Genomic DNA, 17,231 nt, shown 5'->3' with positions numbered 1-17,231 from the left:
ACTAGATTGAAGAACGCAGTCGTAGCTGCATACCATCAACTTACCCTGAATTGCTGGACCCCAAGCAAACAAATAGTACCAGCTCAAGTGAAGATCTACAATAGTTTCATCTCTGGGAACATACACAGGACGTTTAAATCGACAAGTCACACGGTTGTTTTCAAAAATCCCTTCTTCATCTCTAGCTGGATTTCTCTGGATCTCTTTAGCCCACTGACCAACATTATAAAAGTGCTGTATTCGGACCCTTCCATTATCATCATGAACACAAGCCATGACGTCATCTCCACCCTACACGGTAGGAAAGAAATGAGTCAGAGTTCTACCTTTTGAAACTTTTACTTTTAGAAAGAAAACTCAAAAACATGTAATAATTTTTTTCATATCCATAAAAGTATTTGCATTACATAACTTTCACTATGAAAGCTGACATAATAAAAGCTCTAGTTCCCCCTTTCATGGTACAAATCCCTGGATACTTCCACCTGCAGATTGTGCAGAAAAAGGTCAATGGTAATATTTACTTTTTCTATCTGTTTATGGGTATGGAAGCCACTTTTTGATTTTCACCAAGACGTATACTAAATTCTAGTAGGATGGCAACTTCCTGACCTAATTTAAGTAACAAAAAAGAAAAAGTAACTTTTTTTATTGTTCATATGTGAACTTCCCAGATATTGTACCACAACAAAAACAGAGGAAGAACAGAACTTTTGGGGTGCAAAGTTCATTACATTACAGACAGCTGCAGCGGCACAGGAGCTAGCAAACAGCTGTAAACAGGGGAGTTTGAGTGGGAGTTTGATAGGGGAGTTTGTATTGTGGTGCTTGTTTGGGGTTTGCTTTTGCTGGGGGGGGTGGTCTTTTTGGTGTGGCTTGTGTTTCCCAGATTAACAGAACTTAGGTGGGAAGGCGATGACAGATACGGAGGCAGCTGTGGGAGTGACTCCTGTAGTGGAAGACACATTGAGGATGACTGGATGTGGAAGCTGTGGTATGTACATGATCCTGGAGGGGGGACCCAGTAAGAGTTTTTTCTGCATGAAATGCCGTCTGATAGAGCTGATGGAGGAAAAGATCCGAGGTTTGGAGATGCAGGTGGAAAGTCTCGTTGAGTTTAGGAAGGGGTTTGAGCAGATGATGGAGCAAAGATATGAGGTATCTGAAGGGAAAAGCTCAGACTCACAGATGGAAGCAGGGCTGGGGAATTTTGAGGGGAGACTGGGTGAGGAATGTGGTCAGTGGAAACATGTGACTAAAAGAACCAGGCAGAGGAAAAGACGGGCTAGTGAAGGAGAAATAGAGCTTAGGAACAGGTTTGCAGAGTTGGAAAATGAAGAAGGGGCTCAGCAGGTACTTGTTGAAGGTGGAAGGCTAAGGAAGAAGAGAAGAGAGGCTAGTCCTATAGGAAAAGCGGAAGAGTCAAGGGAGACTACACCAAATATGAGCCCCAGGAGGATACAGGATGGGTTGAAGAGGATTATAAGGGAAAATAGAAATGGAAAGAACTTGCAGCCAGAGGGAACAGGGGAGAGACTGGAGAATAGCACTGTCACCAGCAAAAGGCAGGTCTATGTGATCGGGGACTCTTTATTGAGAAGAATAGACAGGCCTGTAACTAGAGCTGATCCTGAGAATAGAAGGGTGTGCTGTCTTCCGGGTGCTAAGATACGGGATGTAGACCTGAGGTTGAAAAGAATCCTAAAGGGAGAGGGAAAGAATCCCCTAATTATCCTTCATGTGGGAACAAATGATACAGCTAGATTCTCGCTGGAAAGTATTAAGGGAGACTATGCTAGGCTGGGGAAGACGCTTAAGGAAATTGAGGCTCAGGTAATCTTTAGTGGGATCCTGCCTGTTCCTAGAGAAGGGCAACAAAGGTGTGACAAGATTATGGCTGTCAACAGATGGCTTAGGCAGTGGTGCTATAAGGAGGGCTTTGGGATGTATGGCCACTGGGAGGCATTCACAGACAGAGGACAGTTCTCTCGGGATGGACTTCATCTGAGTAGGGAAGGAAATAGACTTCTAGGATCAAGACTGGCACAACTGATAAAGAGAGCTTTAAACTAGGAATTAGGGGGAGATGGTTGGGAGATGTCCAGGAAATCTCCACGCCAGATTTTAGCATTAAGAGGGAAGAAGACGAAGTAAGAAAGGATACAGCCATGGATAGGAGAATGTATATAAGGAGCGAGGGCGGTGTGGATACTAGTCTAATAGATTATACTGGCTGTAGAATGACTGTGCCTAATAGGGTACAAAATGTGAGCAAGGCCAAACAGCAAAAATTAAGATGTTTGTACACCAATGCAAGGATCCTAGGTAACAAAATGGAGGAACTAGAGCTACTGATGCAGGAAGTGAAACCAGATATTATAGGGATAACAGAAACATGGTGGAATAGTAGTCATGACTGGACTACAGGTATTGAAGGGTATGTGCTGTTTAGGAAAGACAGAAACAAAGGTAAAGGTGGTAGAGTAGCATTGTATATCAATGATGAGGTAGAATGTAAAGAAATAAGAAGTGATGCAATGGATAAGACAGAGTCCGTCTGGGCAAAAATTACATTGGGGAAGATAACTAGTAAAGCCTCTCCTACGATAGTGCTTGGGGTATGCTATAGACCTCCGGGATCTAATTTGGATATGGATAGAGCCCTTTTAAATGTTTTTAGTAAAGTAAATACTAATGGAAACTGCGTGATCATGGGAGACTTTAACTTTCCAGATATAGACTGGAGGACCAGTGCTAGTAATAATAATAGGGCTCAGATTTTCCTAGATGCGATAGCTGATGGATTCCTTCATCAAGTAGCTGCTGAACCGACTATAGAGGATGCCATTTTAGATTTAATTTTGGTGAGTAGCGAGGACCTCATAGAAGAAATGGTTGTAGGGGACAATCTTGGTTCAAGTGATCATGAGCTAATTCAGTTCAAACTGAACAGAAGGATTAACAAAAATAAATCTGCAACTAGAGTTTTTGATTTCAAAAGGGCTGACTTTCAAAAATTAAGGAAATTAGTTAGGGAAGTGGATTGGACTGAAGAACTTATGGATCTAAAGGTAGAGGAGGCCTGGGATTACTTTAAATCAAAGCTGCAGAAGCTATCGGAAGCCTGTATCCCAAGAAAGGGGAAAAAATTCATAGGAAGGAGTTGTAGACCAAGCTGGATGAGCAAGCATCTTAGAGAGGTGATTAAGAAGAAGCAGAAAGCATACAGGGAGTGGAAGATGGGAGGGATCAGCAAGGAAAGCTACCTAATTGAGGTCAGAACATGTAGGGATAAAGTGAGACAGGCTAAAAGTCGAGTAGAGTTGGACCTTGCAAAGGGAATTAAAACCAATAGTAAAAGGTTCTATAGCCATATAAATAAGAAGAAAACTAAGAAAGAAGAATTGGGGCCGCTTAACACTGAGGATGGAGTGGACGTTAAAGATAATCTAGGCATGGCCCAATATCTAAACAAATACTTTGCCTCAGTCTTTAATAAGGCTAAAGAGGATCTTAGGGATAATGGTAGCATGACAAATGGGAATGAGGATATGGAGGTAGATATTACCATATCTGAGGTAGAAGCGAAACTGAAACAGCTTAATGGGACTAAATCGGGGGGCCCAGATAATCTTCATCCAAGAATATTAAAGGAATTGGCACCTGAAATTGCAAGCCCATTAGCAAGAATTTTTAATGAATCTGTAAACTCAGGAGTAGTACCGAATGATTGGAGAATTGCTAATATAGTTCCTATTTTTAAGAAAGGGAAAAAAAGTGATCCGGGGAACTACAGGCCAGTTAGTTTGACATCTGTAGTATGCAAGGTCCTGGAAAAAATTTTGAAGGAGAAATTAGTTAAGGACATTGAAGTCAATGGTAAATGGGACAAAATACCTTTACAAAAGGTAGATCGTGCCAAACCAACCTAATCTCCTTTTTTGAAAAAGTAACAGATTTTTTAGATAAAGGAAATGCAGTGGATCTAATTTACCTAGACTTCAGTAAGGCATTTGATACTGTGCCACATGGGGAATTATTAGTTAAATTGGAGAAGATGGGGATCAATATGAACATCAAAAGGTGGATAAGGAACTGGTTAAAGGGGAGACTGCAACGGGTCCTACTGAAAGGCGAACTGTCAGGTTGGAGGGAGGTTACCAGTGGAGTTCCTCAGGGATCGGTTTTGGGACCAATCTTATTTAATCTTTTTATTACTGACCTCAGCACAAAAAGTGGGAGTGTGCTAATGAAGTTTGCAGATGATACAAAGCTGGGAGGTATTGCCAATTCAGAGAAGGATCGGGATATTACACAGGAGGATCTGGATGACCTTGTAAACTGGAGTAATAGGAATAGGATGAAATTTAATAGTGAGAAGTGTAAGGTTATGCATTTAGGGATTAATAACAAGAATTTTAGTTATAAGTTGGGGACGCATCAATTAGAAGTAACGGAAGAGGAGAAGGATCTTGGAGTATTGGTTGATCATAGGATGACTATGAGCTGCCAATGTGATATGGCTCTGAAAAAAGCTAATGCGGTTTTGGGATGCATCAGGAGAGGCATTTCCAGTAGGGATAAGGAGGTTTTAGTACCGTTATACAAGGCACTGGTGAGATCTCCCCTAGAATACTGTGTGCAGTTCTGGTCTCCCATGTTCAAAAAGGATGAATTCAAACTGGAGCAGGTACAGAGAAGGGCTACTAGGATGATCCGAGGAATGGAAAACTTGTCTTATGAAAGGAGACTTAAGGAGCTTGGCTTGTTTAGCCTAACTAAAAGAAGGTTGAGGGGAGATATGATTTCTCTCTATAAATATATCAGAGGGATAAATACAGGAGAGAGAGAGGAATTATTTAAGCTCAGCACCAATGTGGACACAAGAACAAATGGGTATAAACTGGCCACCAGGAAGTTTAGACTTGAAATCAGATGAAGGTTTCTAACCATCAGAGGAGTGAAGTTTTGGAATAGCCTTCCAAGGGAAGCAGTGGGGAAAAAAGATCTATCTGGTTTTAAGATTCTACTCGATAAGTTTATGGAGGAGATGGTATAATGGGATTTTGGTAAGTAATTGATCTTTAAATATTCAGGGTAAACAGGACTAATCCCCTGAGATGGGATATTAGATGGATGGGATCTGAGTTACCCAGGAAAGAATTTTCTGTAGTATCTGGCTGGTAAATCTTGCCCATATGCTCAGGGTTTAGCTGATTGCCATATTTGGGGTCGGGAAGGAATTTTCCACCAGGCAGATTGGAGAGGGCCTGGAGGTTTTTCGCCTTCCTCTGTAGCATGGGGCATGGGTGACTTGAGGGAGGCTTCTCTGCTCCTTGAAGTCTTTAAACCATGATTTAAGGACTTCAATAGCTCAGACATAGGTGAGGTTTTTTGTAGGAGTGGGTGGGTGAGATTCTGTGGCCTGCGCTGTGCAGGAGGTCGGACTAGATGATCAGAATGGTCCCTTCTGACCTTAGTATCTATGAATCTATAAATGCTATATAATCTAATCAACAGTAGGAAACAAATCTAAAATATCTGAAGGGATAACTGCGTAACTGCAAGGAATCTACTTTAATTCAATAGTGTTTTTCCTAATTCCCTCCCTTATTATATATCACCTAAGTGCAAAGTAGGAATTCAGTTAAACAAGTTGAATACTATAAAATACTAACAGAACTAACCAACGGCAAATTTGCTTCTGTACATATTGTAGGCAGTGACACAGAAACACAATCTGAGAAACAAACAAGTGGATGAAAAAAAAAAGTATGATGACAATTACTTGTGTAGGCTATTCACAGAAGTACTCTATTCCTAAAACAATTATTCAAAAACACTATTGACACAGAAAAGATACTTAACCATTCAGGGCACAGTATTACTTACAAAAGTATAGCCTTCCAGAAGCATTAATATCAGGAATAAATCTACAAGTTTTGTAAATTGTTGGCAACTAAAGATTGGGTTACTGCCAGTGGTGTAGATGTTAGTACTGGGTAACAACATACCCCACAGCCATAGTACTAATGTCATCAATGTGTCACATTGAAGGAGGCAATAGTATTTGCTGACTTTATCCTTAAGTAAGTCTGTTCTTTTATGCACGTTGCAAAAGATTCATAACTGTCTTTGCTCACCTAATCCTGGTTGCACAAACTGCTTTTGGGGAACAAAATGGATAGGGACAAAGTAAGGGGTGGCACATTAATTTAGCTGCCACTGCTGTGTAGATTCTTACAAAACTGCTGAAAAATGGAAGAACTAGGTAAGACATGAATTTGAAAAGCTCCAGGTGCTCGGTATTAATGTGGGAGAGGTGATGACTGCTACAGCTGAGGTTATATGAGGGCTTCCATTCTAACCTCCTGTTTTCAGTCACAGTTTTCAAAAACTTTCACCTCAGGCTTAATTTGTGTTTAAAGGTTTAGTTTATTTTTTTAATAAGTTTGAGCAAAAATTCTTCACCTCTAAGGACAAGGAGATTTTTTAAAAAAAAACAGCACCTTTCACATTAAAAAACCAAACACAGAACAAAGTTAAAACGTTGTTTTGAACTATTCTGTAGTCAAAATTGCCATGTAGCTCCCTAACACACCAACCCAATCAATTTAAAAAAAACATGAATCTTTAATTATTTTCCTTGCCTAGTTGTTCTTGCCATGTCATCCTTATCTGGAATCTTTCTACTGGTTCTCCTTTACATGCCACGTTGAATTTAAACTTCCTAGGTCTTTGTTGGTAAGGTTCTGCAAAATTCCACCCTGCCCTACATCTTGGGGTTTTTTTCCTATCAGGTTCCCCGACCCCATAACTCCGCCAGTGATGCCAGACATGATGCCCTATTCAGTTCCTTCTTCTCCACCCCTCTCTGTGCATTTTTTCTACAGTGCAACCTTTGTATGGCATGACTTCAGTTCACCATGAACAACCACTTTCTCCTAATTGAAATCCCTCCTTAAAACTGACTTCTTGCATTATGCCCACAAAAAGTTAATTCATAATAATTATAGGTGAAACAAACAAACAAAGCCTTACTAATTACCCCTACCTCTGGAGTTCTCAGTGGGTCCCAATTCTCTGTCTTTTAGACTGTAAATGCTTCAAGACATGGATTGTCCTTATTTCTGAGCATACTACAGTGACAAGCACATTGTTGGCACTGAATAAATAAGGGCCAGACTCTGACACCTTTGCTCACAAAGGGTGGCAACACATTCCACAAGTGGTCCTATCCACTTCAACTGGACGAATAGTAGAGTAATGTACTATTTAGCATGAGCAAGTGTATCAGAATATGGTTCTGAGTCAACAAATAAAAATAATAAGATCTGAACCTAAGTTAACAGAAAAGGAGTACAAATCTTAATGAGAGAGAGCACAAAAATGGAACAAGCATTATGCTATTCTAGACAAAGAAAGAATACTGAAAGCTGCACAGGGCAATGAAGAAATAATCCATCAAAGAATCAAGATTCTTTTCTTCCCTGAACTGTATCAGGCTGCTCAGGCCAGAAACAGGGACTTGATTCCACTAAGGCAGAATTTTGTTGATGAGGAACGAGTGCTGCAGCCCTTTTGCCACAAAGCTCAGAGTCATTTACAACAACAAACCCTATATATTCTAGGACACTTGTTTGGCTGAGAAATTACTGGGAAAATAGATGAAATTAACAGATACAACAAGCAATAAAGACTGAAATGACAAATGGCATTGTAGCCTGATTAAGTTACGTACAGCATTTCATACATAGCAGGTTTGAAAACCAAATCGTTCACTTTAAAATTATGATTGTGTAGGGGTGCCATCTACCGGATATATGGTAAGGCTGCACGTTACCACTGTTAATCTGATATAGAGTAGGGGCCAGATTTTTCAAGGTGCAGACAGGTGCTTGGGAGAGTTAAGTGCCTAGGTGCTTTTGAAAATCCCACTAAGTGCCTATCTGTATCTTGAGGCTCTTAAATACCTTTAAAAATGTGTCCCTACAACTATTTCTTAAAACTACATGATGCATATCTTTTATTTCCAACATAATACCATTTACATGGGTAGGGTGGTAATGCATCCCTCCTCACATTTTCTTTGTGCTCCTCATTTTGGGGCTGAGCCAAAATCAGCAGCTGATACCAGTGGGAGTCTTTCTATTGCTTCAGGGGGCTCTGATTAAGGACCATTAAACACTCTCCCATTTTCCAGTGTATAGAATCCACATGCAACTTTATAATTACACTTGCCCTCTGACTTGGGATATATTACATAAACACTATTTTCAGTTGCAGATGGGTATGTTTCAATATGCAATCAATTATAGATAGCATTATAAACTGTGTTCTAATCTTAAATACATTAATGAGAATCACTATTTATATAACAGAATTATAGTCCTCAATTCTTACTTTCCTCATCAAATCCCAATAAAAACAATGCTACTGAAATATAAAAATCACAGGAACAAGAATAAATATGAGGCAACCTTGTTCAAAAACTTTTTTAAAAAGCAAAAAAGCCTATTTCAATTTGTTCATTTTATATAGCATATATATTAAATTAGCAATAATAATTTTCTCTCTAAATTCACCTGGCTTTTCTGGGAATGTGGGGTGTTGGTGGAAAAAAGAGGCAGTGGGCATCCTCTTGAAAGTGTAATGGTTAAGTCCAGATTTATACAGTGGAAAAAGAATTGACTTATTCAAGAAAACTTTACACTTCACTAATTTTTATACTTTGCTCCATTAAACACTGGTATAGAACACTTAGAAGACAAATTTGTTATTCTTGAATGATTTTTTTAGAATTACATGGTGCAAAGTCATTAACAGTCTTGCATTCAAAAACAGAAGCCAAAGATCACGGTAGTCTTTCATTCTGAAGAGAGGTGGGACAGTCCAGTGCCTAGGAAACTTGACCAGGCATCAGCAGGTCTGGGTTCTATTTCCTGATCTGCTTCCCAATCTGTAAAACTGGGGTTAATAATGCTCACTCCTCCTTTGTAAAGTGCCTTGTGAACTAGAGATGAAAAGCACTATGCAAACAATAAATATTATTTCTCATTAAAAAGTGTATCTTTCTCTACACCTGCCACATATTTTTCAAATCCAATATAAACTGTGCCTATTCTAATACATAAACGCTTATATACTTATTAACATGAAACATTAAATTTTGTTGGTCTCACCATTTTCTTGTCTGAGGAAAATCCTACTGCCACCCAGCCATCAGTGTCAGCACTCAACTCAAACTCTACATCAGCTCCTATTCTACGATAACTGAGAAAATAGTCACAAGTCTCTGCATTACATCCAGGTTTACCATACCTGAATGAAATAGGAAAACAGAACATATATCTTTTTCTACCACGCAAAATACAAACAGCTTTTTTGTTATAGCTTATCTGTGTTTCTACATCAAAAACTTATAGACAGCATGATTTGTTGCTGTTAATGGTGGTGGTCACATAAATAAAATTTTCAGATATTGGTAGAACATATCATTTCTATACTATATTGTATTTTATATATAATACAATAAATACAGTGTTAACAATAATTATCCCTTTATGGTAAGATTGGGTAATGTTGGCTCATTATGGTGAGCACTTATTCAGAGGTGCAGTCCATTGATCTCATTGGGACTATTTACGTAAGTGCTCATCAAGTGTTGAACAACATAGTCCCTGATCATGGTGAATATCTGCAGACAACAAACATTTAGTAAAATGAATGTGGGACATTTACTAGTGTCCCTAGTGAAGTCAAGTAACGTTTATAAACTGAAAGATGTCTACATTTTTATTCTACACCAACCTAAAGCATCCCTTGGTTTTTCCACAATCATCCACTCTAATTTTTGCAAATGGATCCACAGGAGGAGCAGTAGGGAAAGGGTAACCTGTATAATCAGAATAAACTGCCATTAGATAATGAATGCAGAGTAATACAACCAAATATTGCCACTGTTATTAGTTATCTATATAAGAATAGTATCTAAGAGGCCCCAACCAAGATTAGGCCTTCACTGTGCTAGGCACTGTACATAAACTTAGTAAGAGAGAGAGTCCCCGCCCTGAAGAGCTCACAATCTAACTAGACAAAACATGCAAAGAGTAGATAAGAGAAAGTATTATTGGGTTGGATTATCTTGTATGCAAAATGCATTTTGAGGGATGAATGATTCTCTGTTGGCAGAAGGTCTTTCCACAAGTCAGATAGGAATCAGGGATCTGCAATCAGCTCCTTCCTAGTCCCTCCTCCACTGCACTTGAGCTTTGTATCCAGTATAGAACTGAGTCCATTACCTCCATTTTAAAGATGGGGCACTGAAGCTATGACACCTGAAAGGGTCAGAAAGGGTTAAGCAGCTCGCAGGCTAAACGATCCAGATTCAACCTTCAGAGACTATGTTAGAAAATATGTAAATGGTCATTCGGGCCATTCCATGTTAGACAGGCAAGAACTTTGAAATGTAAACCTGTATTGTTAGAGAATTAGAGGTAATAATAATTGTATGTGTTTAGTTGTATCTTGTTAGATGTTAACCATGTAAACAGACAGTTCCTGTCTATTACTATAGCTATTCATTCAGAGATCAAAAGGGACTATGAACATTTAGATGAAATATGAGTGTGATAATGTCATTGTCTACATGTCTCTTTAAAGTCTGTGATGAACTGCTTAATGGGTAAATTACCTTATGTTAATCCATGTAGTTAATCACCAGTAACGTTTGAGAAACAGAAGGTTACATCAAAAGCCTGTTCTTCATCCAAGCCCAGGAACTGTATAAAGTACTCTTGGGATATGATCCTTTCATCTCAGATCTGCTTGAGCTTTATTTTGGCAGAAGTTTGAGTCATAAGACTGATATCTCCAGTCGCATCTGGATCACCCGGGGTATGAAACATTGGACTGAAATTATGGACTAATTCTAAGAACTCTTTGCAACTAGAAAGCTCATCATCTTTACTATGAAACTGATCTCAGAACTGTACTCATAAGAATTGGCTGTAAGTATATATTTGGATAAGATCTGGAATATTCATTAATTTGGGAGATATGTCCAATCTTTTGGGATTGGTAGAACTTTCATATTTGACTTGGCTATCTTGGAGGGAGCCCAAAGGCTGGGTTGCTATGTTTTGGCTTCCGTGTAACCAGTAAGGTTATTCTGGAAGCTGTTTTATCTGGTGAATCTAAGTATTGAAATATCCACCAGCTTTGGGGGCTGTCTGCCCCATTCTTTGCAGTTTGCCCTCATTTAAGTAATCTCAGCATGCCCCTCTCCCCCACCCCCGGGACCCTGGTCACAGAGGACTGGATTTTCAAAAGTATCTGAAGACACCTAACTCCTATGAACTTTCAATGGGCATTAGTGACCTAACTCTCCTAGGCACTTTAAAAAATCCCACTAAGAGAGAATAAGTGATGTTCCTTTGTGATCTTAGGCAGTCTGTGGCAGAACTACGCAGTGAGCACAGGTTTCCTGAGTCTCTGTCCAGAAAATGAATGTTAAAAGTTAAAAGATGTTAAACCAATATAGTTTCAGTTCACCAACCCAAATATGTACAGGGCCTTTTTGATTAATTCTGCATTAAGAATTAAAATGAATTTTATATTAAATCAAAAGGTAAAAGGTTAAAGATAAAATACACTACATAAATCGGAATACAAAACAACCAGATAATGAAAAAGTCAGGGCTTCAAAATCAATATTCACTTGTCCACTTGGCACCAGTACACTTTGTGGAATGAGGCTGTGTCATAAATATAAAGGGAAGGGTAACCACCTTACTGTATACAGTGCTATAAAATCCCTCCTGGCCAGAGACAAAACCCTTTCACCTGTAAAGGGTTAAGAAGCTAAGGTAACCTAGCTGGCACCTGACCTAAATGACCAATGACAGGACAAGATACTTTCAAATCTGGAGGGGGGAGGGGAACAAAGGGTTTGTCTGTCTGTGTGATGCTTTTGCCGAGAACAGATCAGGAAGGCAGCCTCAGAACTTCTGTTAAGTTAGTAAATAATCTAGCTAGAAATGCGTTAGATTTTCTTTTGTTTAATGACTGGTAAAATAAGCTGTGCTGGATGGAATGTATATTCCTGTTTTTGTAACTTTTTGCCTAGAGGAATTATATGTTTTGAATCTGATTACCCTGTAAGGTATTTACCATCCTGATTTTATAGAGGTGATTGTTTTACCTTTTCTTTAATTAAAATTCTTCTTTTACCTTTTCTTTAATTAAAATTCTTCTTTTAAGAACCTGATTGATTTTTCATTGTTCTTAAGATCCAAGGGGATCTGTGTCTGTGTTCACCTGTACAAATTGGTGAGGATTCTTATCAAGCCTTCCCCAGGAAAGAGGGTGTAGGTCTTGGGGGATATTTTGGGGGAAGACTTCTCCAAGTGGGCTCTTTCCCTGTTCTTTGTTTAAAACGCTTGGTGGTGGCAGCATATGGTTCAAGGACAAGGAAAAGTTTGTACCTTGAGAAAGTTTTTTACCTAAGCTGGTAAGAATAAGCTTAGGGGGTCTTGCATGCAGGTCCCCAGATCTGTACCCTAGAGTTCAGAGTGGGGAAGGAAGCTTGACAGGCTGAGTGAACATCATTTTTGAAACCTTACATTTTGAATTTCCTGATCTTTCTGGGTTCAGGTTTTCAGCCTTTATGTTGGTATTTGAATTTGATATTTTCTTTAACTGACAGAAAAAGAAAGAAGTTTTGCAGCTGCGTTTTCACTTCCTCGGGAGTTTTAAGCTGCACCACTCAACAGAAACACAACCATTGCTGTAACACTATTGGAGCTGTGCACTATTGCACCCCTCCATAGTGCTGCAGTCAGCAATATAACTGAAAGCTTTTACTGCATGCAAACAAATGAAAGTTTTCACTGCCTAAAACCTAGTTATTTAACCCCTTCCCTTCCTCTATCTTTTCAAGCAGCTATTTTTCAAAGACGTTCAGCCACATATGAAGTTTGAAGCTTTAAAGTTCAGCCCCATTTATTTATTTTGAAATGTATAAAATATGCTCAATGCATATCTAGGCACATATATGATATTTAACATAACTCGTGGTTTTTTAAAAGTTAAAAAAAATCAGACTTCTTCACCACATATGAAATTATACACCAACACAGCCACTCCCCTCCCTGCTCAGGCAAAAGCCTGAGAAAACAAGATGAGCCTTGCACTGTGGCCCAAAGATCAACTACTCATATTCTACCCAACCAGCAAGGGAAGTTAATTCCTAAACTGATAGTCCTTCAATAGAATGTCCTTCCTCAAACTCCATGGGTTTAAATCTTAGGGATTGTTAATATCTCCACCCACCTCACTGGCCGATCTCAACTAATATATGGAATCTGTGGAATCCTGGAAGAGGAAGCCCTCCGGGCAAACAGGCAATTGCCCCAAATCACCTATTGGGATTTCTCAGAGAGGAAAGAAAGAACTACTCAAGTGCAACGCTGTCTAAGCTAGCTATGGTCTACAAACAAGTCAGCGAAAATCTTGTCACAAATGAATGGAGGGCTTCTGACAGATCTAATAATCAGTGAGAATACTTTCCATTGCTAAGAGATCAGTGTGACGAGTACAGCTTTCCTACCGAATCCAGGCCTAAAGCCAGACTGAAAGAACGAAATGAGAGAAATGAGAAGTGTCTGTGGCTTCCAAATTGTCTTGCCACAATTTCTGTCAATAATCTTTCCCCAAAAGGTAAGATTAGGAACAGGGCAATTACTGGTAAGATTGCTGTGGTAAAATGATGGCTTCTTAAACAAAACCCTTACAACTGTTCATGTGAGGGATGCTGGCAATCAGCCCTCCTTTAAGGAATCACTAGCAATATCAATGGATAATGGACATAATACCTCCCTACTTCCTTTTACTAGCCAAGAAAGTAAAGGCTCCAACTCACAGACTGTAGCTTGAAACTCTGTGACTGATACTGTCCAGGACTGTGCCAGAGAAGATGATCTATTTATCCCCTCCAGAAATGGTTTTGCTACCACAAAAGCAGCCAATTTTTGATCTAAATCACATCAATTTTGTCAGCACAGCAACTGGAAAACTTCTGATGGTGAGAAAGAACTAATTCTTGTATCTGAGTGGAGGCAACCAGACATGATCAACCCATCAAATACCGGGAAAAGCTCTGACAAATGGATTTCACAGATAGGGAAAAACTTTCTTCACCATCAGCACTTAAAACAATATTGCAATGATGTGACTGCACAATTTTTGCCACGGACATTAGTCTCTATCCTATATGCCTCATCTGTCACAGGTCATCTTTATACCATATAACCTATGAAAAGAGAATGCTTGGCTGCCATTGCATAGATGGTTGAGGACAGAAGACAGACTGCACCTCAGAACCATCGATAAAATAGCCTACAGATAGCAGGATATTCTGCTAAGAGAAATGTGAAACCTATCTGGGTCTTCCAATCTCTGCATGAGATCCAGTGCGACGGTCTCCTGCCCAATGGGAGTACATGTGAGCCCTGATTTGCAAGTGGTGGTAATAGAGACTTGGCACATTTAGCCTGAAAGGCTGCGTATCCACGAGGCTAACACTTGAGCGTTCTCTAGGAAAGACAAGGTTGTATTCCCTGCAAAAGCGCAGAGCGCAGCATTAGGCATCGCTGTGACCCCAGCACTGTCCAAGTTCTTGCTCCAGAGCCTGGAGACACCAACAGTGGTTACTGTAAACTGAGACTGGTGTCAGAGTAGCAGCCGTGTTAGTCTGTATTCGCAAAAAGAAAAGGAGAACTTGTGGCACCTTAGAGACTAACAGATTAGAGACTGGCGGTAGAGCTCTCAGCACCCCAGCCAAAAGGAAGGGCAGCGAGGAGGGGTGCCCAAGGCAGGGAGAGGAGGAGGAGCTATGTTCATTTTGCCCGTCCTTTTCCCCATGATGAAGAGCATTTGCTTGTCAACAGCAAATATGTCTGATACCCAAAACACAGCTTCGACCCACCGAAGGGCAGATTTCTCTCTCCCTCTCTTCGTTTCCGACGAGCCTCAATCTACTGCGACCCTTGCACCAGGCCTCGCCTCCCACACTCCCCTTTCCGCACCCGCCCCAGGAGCCACGGGCCGTGCAGAGCCGGAGCCGCCGGGCGTGGGGCTGGCTCCAAACGTGCCCCAGAAAGTGCCGCCCCACAGCCGCAGCTCGGAGGCCCCCGCCCGGCCAGAGCAGGGAACGGACGCCGCCGAGTTACTAGCCAACGTGCTGAAACGACAAGCCGGGGCCAGGCGGCTCCACGCACAGACAGGGGGGCAGCAGGGCGACGGGGGTGGAGACCCGGCCGGGAGCGGGGCCGAGAAGGGAGCAGCCCACCAGGGACCCTCCACCGGCACCAACGTTTGGTGCAGCTTCCCCCGCCGATGCATCCAGCTCCCTCCATTCCCCCTCAGTGGCCCCACGCGTCCAGCTCCCGTCTCCCCCTCACTCCTATGCACGCTTCATCTTCCCCCGTGCATCCAGCTCCTTCTCTCCCTCCCCTCGGGTGCATGCGCCACAGATTTCCCCCTCCGGGGCATTTAGCTCCATTATTCCCCTCCCTCCTGTATAGTCTTCACCCTCCCCCGTGCATCCAGCTCCATTCTCCAGCTCCCCTCGATGCATCCCCCGCCCCCAGTATCTCAGGTCATCCACCTCCATTCTCCCTTCCCACCCCGCACCGTCCCAGTGCATTTCAGCTCCAGTCTCCCCCTCATCCCTGCACGTTTCATCCTCCCCGGTGCACCCAGCTCCCTCTCTCCCTCCCCTTGGGTGCATGCTCCATCCCCGCCCCCGTGCATTTAGCTCCATTATTGCCCTCCCTCCTGTATATGCTTCTCCCCCGGCACCCCTCCGTGCATCCAGCTCCATTCGCCCGCGCCCCTTGCTGCATTTCAGCTCCACTCTCCCCGTCATTCCTGCACGTTTCACACCCCCCCACCCCGTGCATCCAGCTCCTCTCCCTGCCCTCGCTGCATGCTTCATCCGCCCAGCTCAATCCCCCCGCCCCCGGGGCATCTCACCGGGCCGGGGGTTGCAGCTTCCTCCTCCTGCCCCAACAGGAGGCTCCCCCCCCCGCGCCCCCCGGCCCCCTCACCCTCCTCGGAGAGGTAGCGCAGGTCGTAGAACTCGCTGGCGAAGGTGCCGTACGAGGAGTCGTGGTGCTGCCGCTGCGGCTCGTCCCGGGCCCCCCGTTCCCCGTCCCCGCGGCCCCCTCCCCGCGCCCCGCCGCTCTCCTCGGCCGGGCCGGCGGAGGAGGCTGCGGGGCCGGCGAGCAGCAGCAGCAGCAGCAGCAGCCGCCGCCGCCGCCAGGCGCCCCAGCGCAGCGCAGCCATGGCGGCCCGGCAGCCGGCCCAGGCGCGGAGCGAGGCGTGCGGCAGCGCCCTCCGGCGCCTCCTGCTGCCCGCGGCGGCCTGCGAGGGGCGGGGCAGCGGGCTCCTGGAGGCCGGGCGCCCCCCGGCTGCAATGGGAGGCTGCCTGGCCTCCCTCCCGCAGGGACCTGTGCATAGAGCCCCCATGGCAGCGGGCGCTTGATGGGAAGGGAGGAGCCTGCGATCGAGCCCCCCCCCCCCGGAGAGAGGCCGATCCGGAAACCTGAGACGAGGGGAACGACCCCCCCGGCTTCCCGCAGGCGGGATGGGCTCTGGGTTCATGCAGAGCGGAGGGCGGGGAACCGCGCTCTGCTCCGCAGTAAGGAAAGGGGGGGCGTGAAGGGAGCGCCCCACGCCCAAGTAAATGGCTGCGGTTACTTAGTGGGGCACTGAAATGACTCTCAGCGCCGGGAGCAAGAGGCAGCGGGGGTTGGGACCGCGCTGGCCGTAGCAGGAGCAAACTGAGAGCGGGGAGAGGCACTAGGACCCGGCCTGTAGAAAATTGTGTCTGCTGCTGGTGCATGTGTATTCTCGCTGCTCGAGATGCACAGAGATGGTGGAGTGCTGTGCTGGAGGAAGGAGGGCACAAGAGACAGAACAGGCAGGCAGGAGAGAAGCTGAGAGGGAATGACAGAAAGCAGCAGGAGCTGCAGAGAGAGAGGAGGAGGAGGAGGAGGAGGAGCCTCTTATGTACCTCTCTAGCACCCCTAGGAGCCTGGACTGATTAACACCACTTCTCAGGGAGCTTCCTGTTTCCTGCTGCTTCCCTGAACCCACTTCAGGAGAACAGGCAGTCAACTGAAGTAGTAGGAGCCAGGTAGGCCCTTAAGGCGCTGATATCTTCCCTC

General features: G+C 43.3%; 1 protein-coding gene across 2 annotated transcripts in view; it reads right to left on the bottom strand.

The window, feature by feature from the left end:
- FRRS1L (ferric chelate reductase 1 like) overlaps positions 1 to 16,547 on the bottom strand; it is a 28,549-nt gene extending 12,002 nt beyond the window's left edge. The window contains exons 1-4 of one of the 2 annotated variants that reach the window (XM_038391901.2): positions 16,110 to 16,547; positions 9,811 to 9,895; positions 9,183 to 9,321; positions 45 to 291 (exon numbers count right to left, since the gene is read on the bottom strand). In XM_038391901.2, coding sequence (XP_038247829.2) covers positions 45 to 291; positions 9,183 to 9,321; positions 9,811 to 9,895; positions 16,110 to 16,530 — 892 coding nt within the window. In that variant the 5' untranslated portion in view covers positions 16,531 to 16,547. The remainder of the gene's footprint in view (positions 1 to 44; positions 292 to 9,182; positions 9,322 to 9,810; positions 9,896 to 16,109) is intronic. The other variant, XM_043508598.1, reaches the window with a different exon arrangement.
- Positions 16,548 to 17,231: the final 684 nt, after the last annotated feature.

Source organism: Dermochelys coriacea, chromosome 2 (assembly GCF_009764565.3).
Source record: "Dermochelys coriacea isolate rDerCor1 chromosome 2, rDerCor1.pri.v4, whole genome shotgun sequence".
In the NCBI taxonomy this organism is placed as follows: domain Eukaryota; kingdom Metazoa; phylum Chordata; order Testudines; family Dermochelyidae; genus Dermochelys; species Dermochelys coriacea.
Note: the sequence above shows the minus strand (reverse complement) of the source record. Positions and strands in the feature narration are given on the sequence as shown.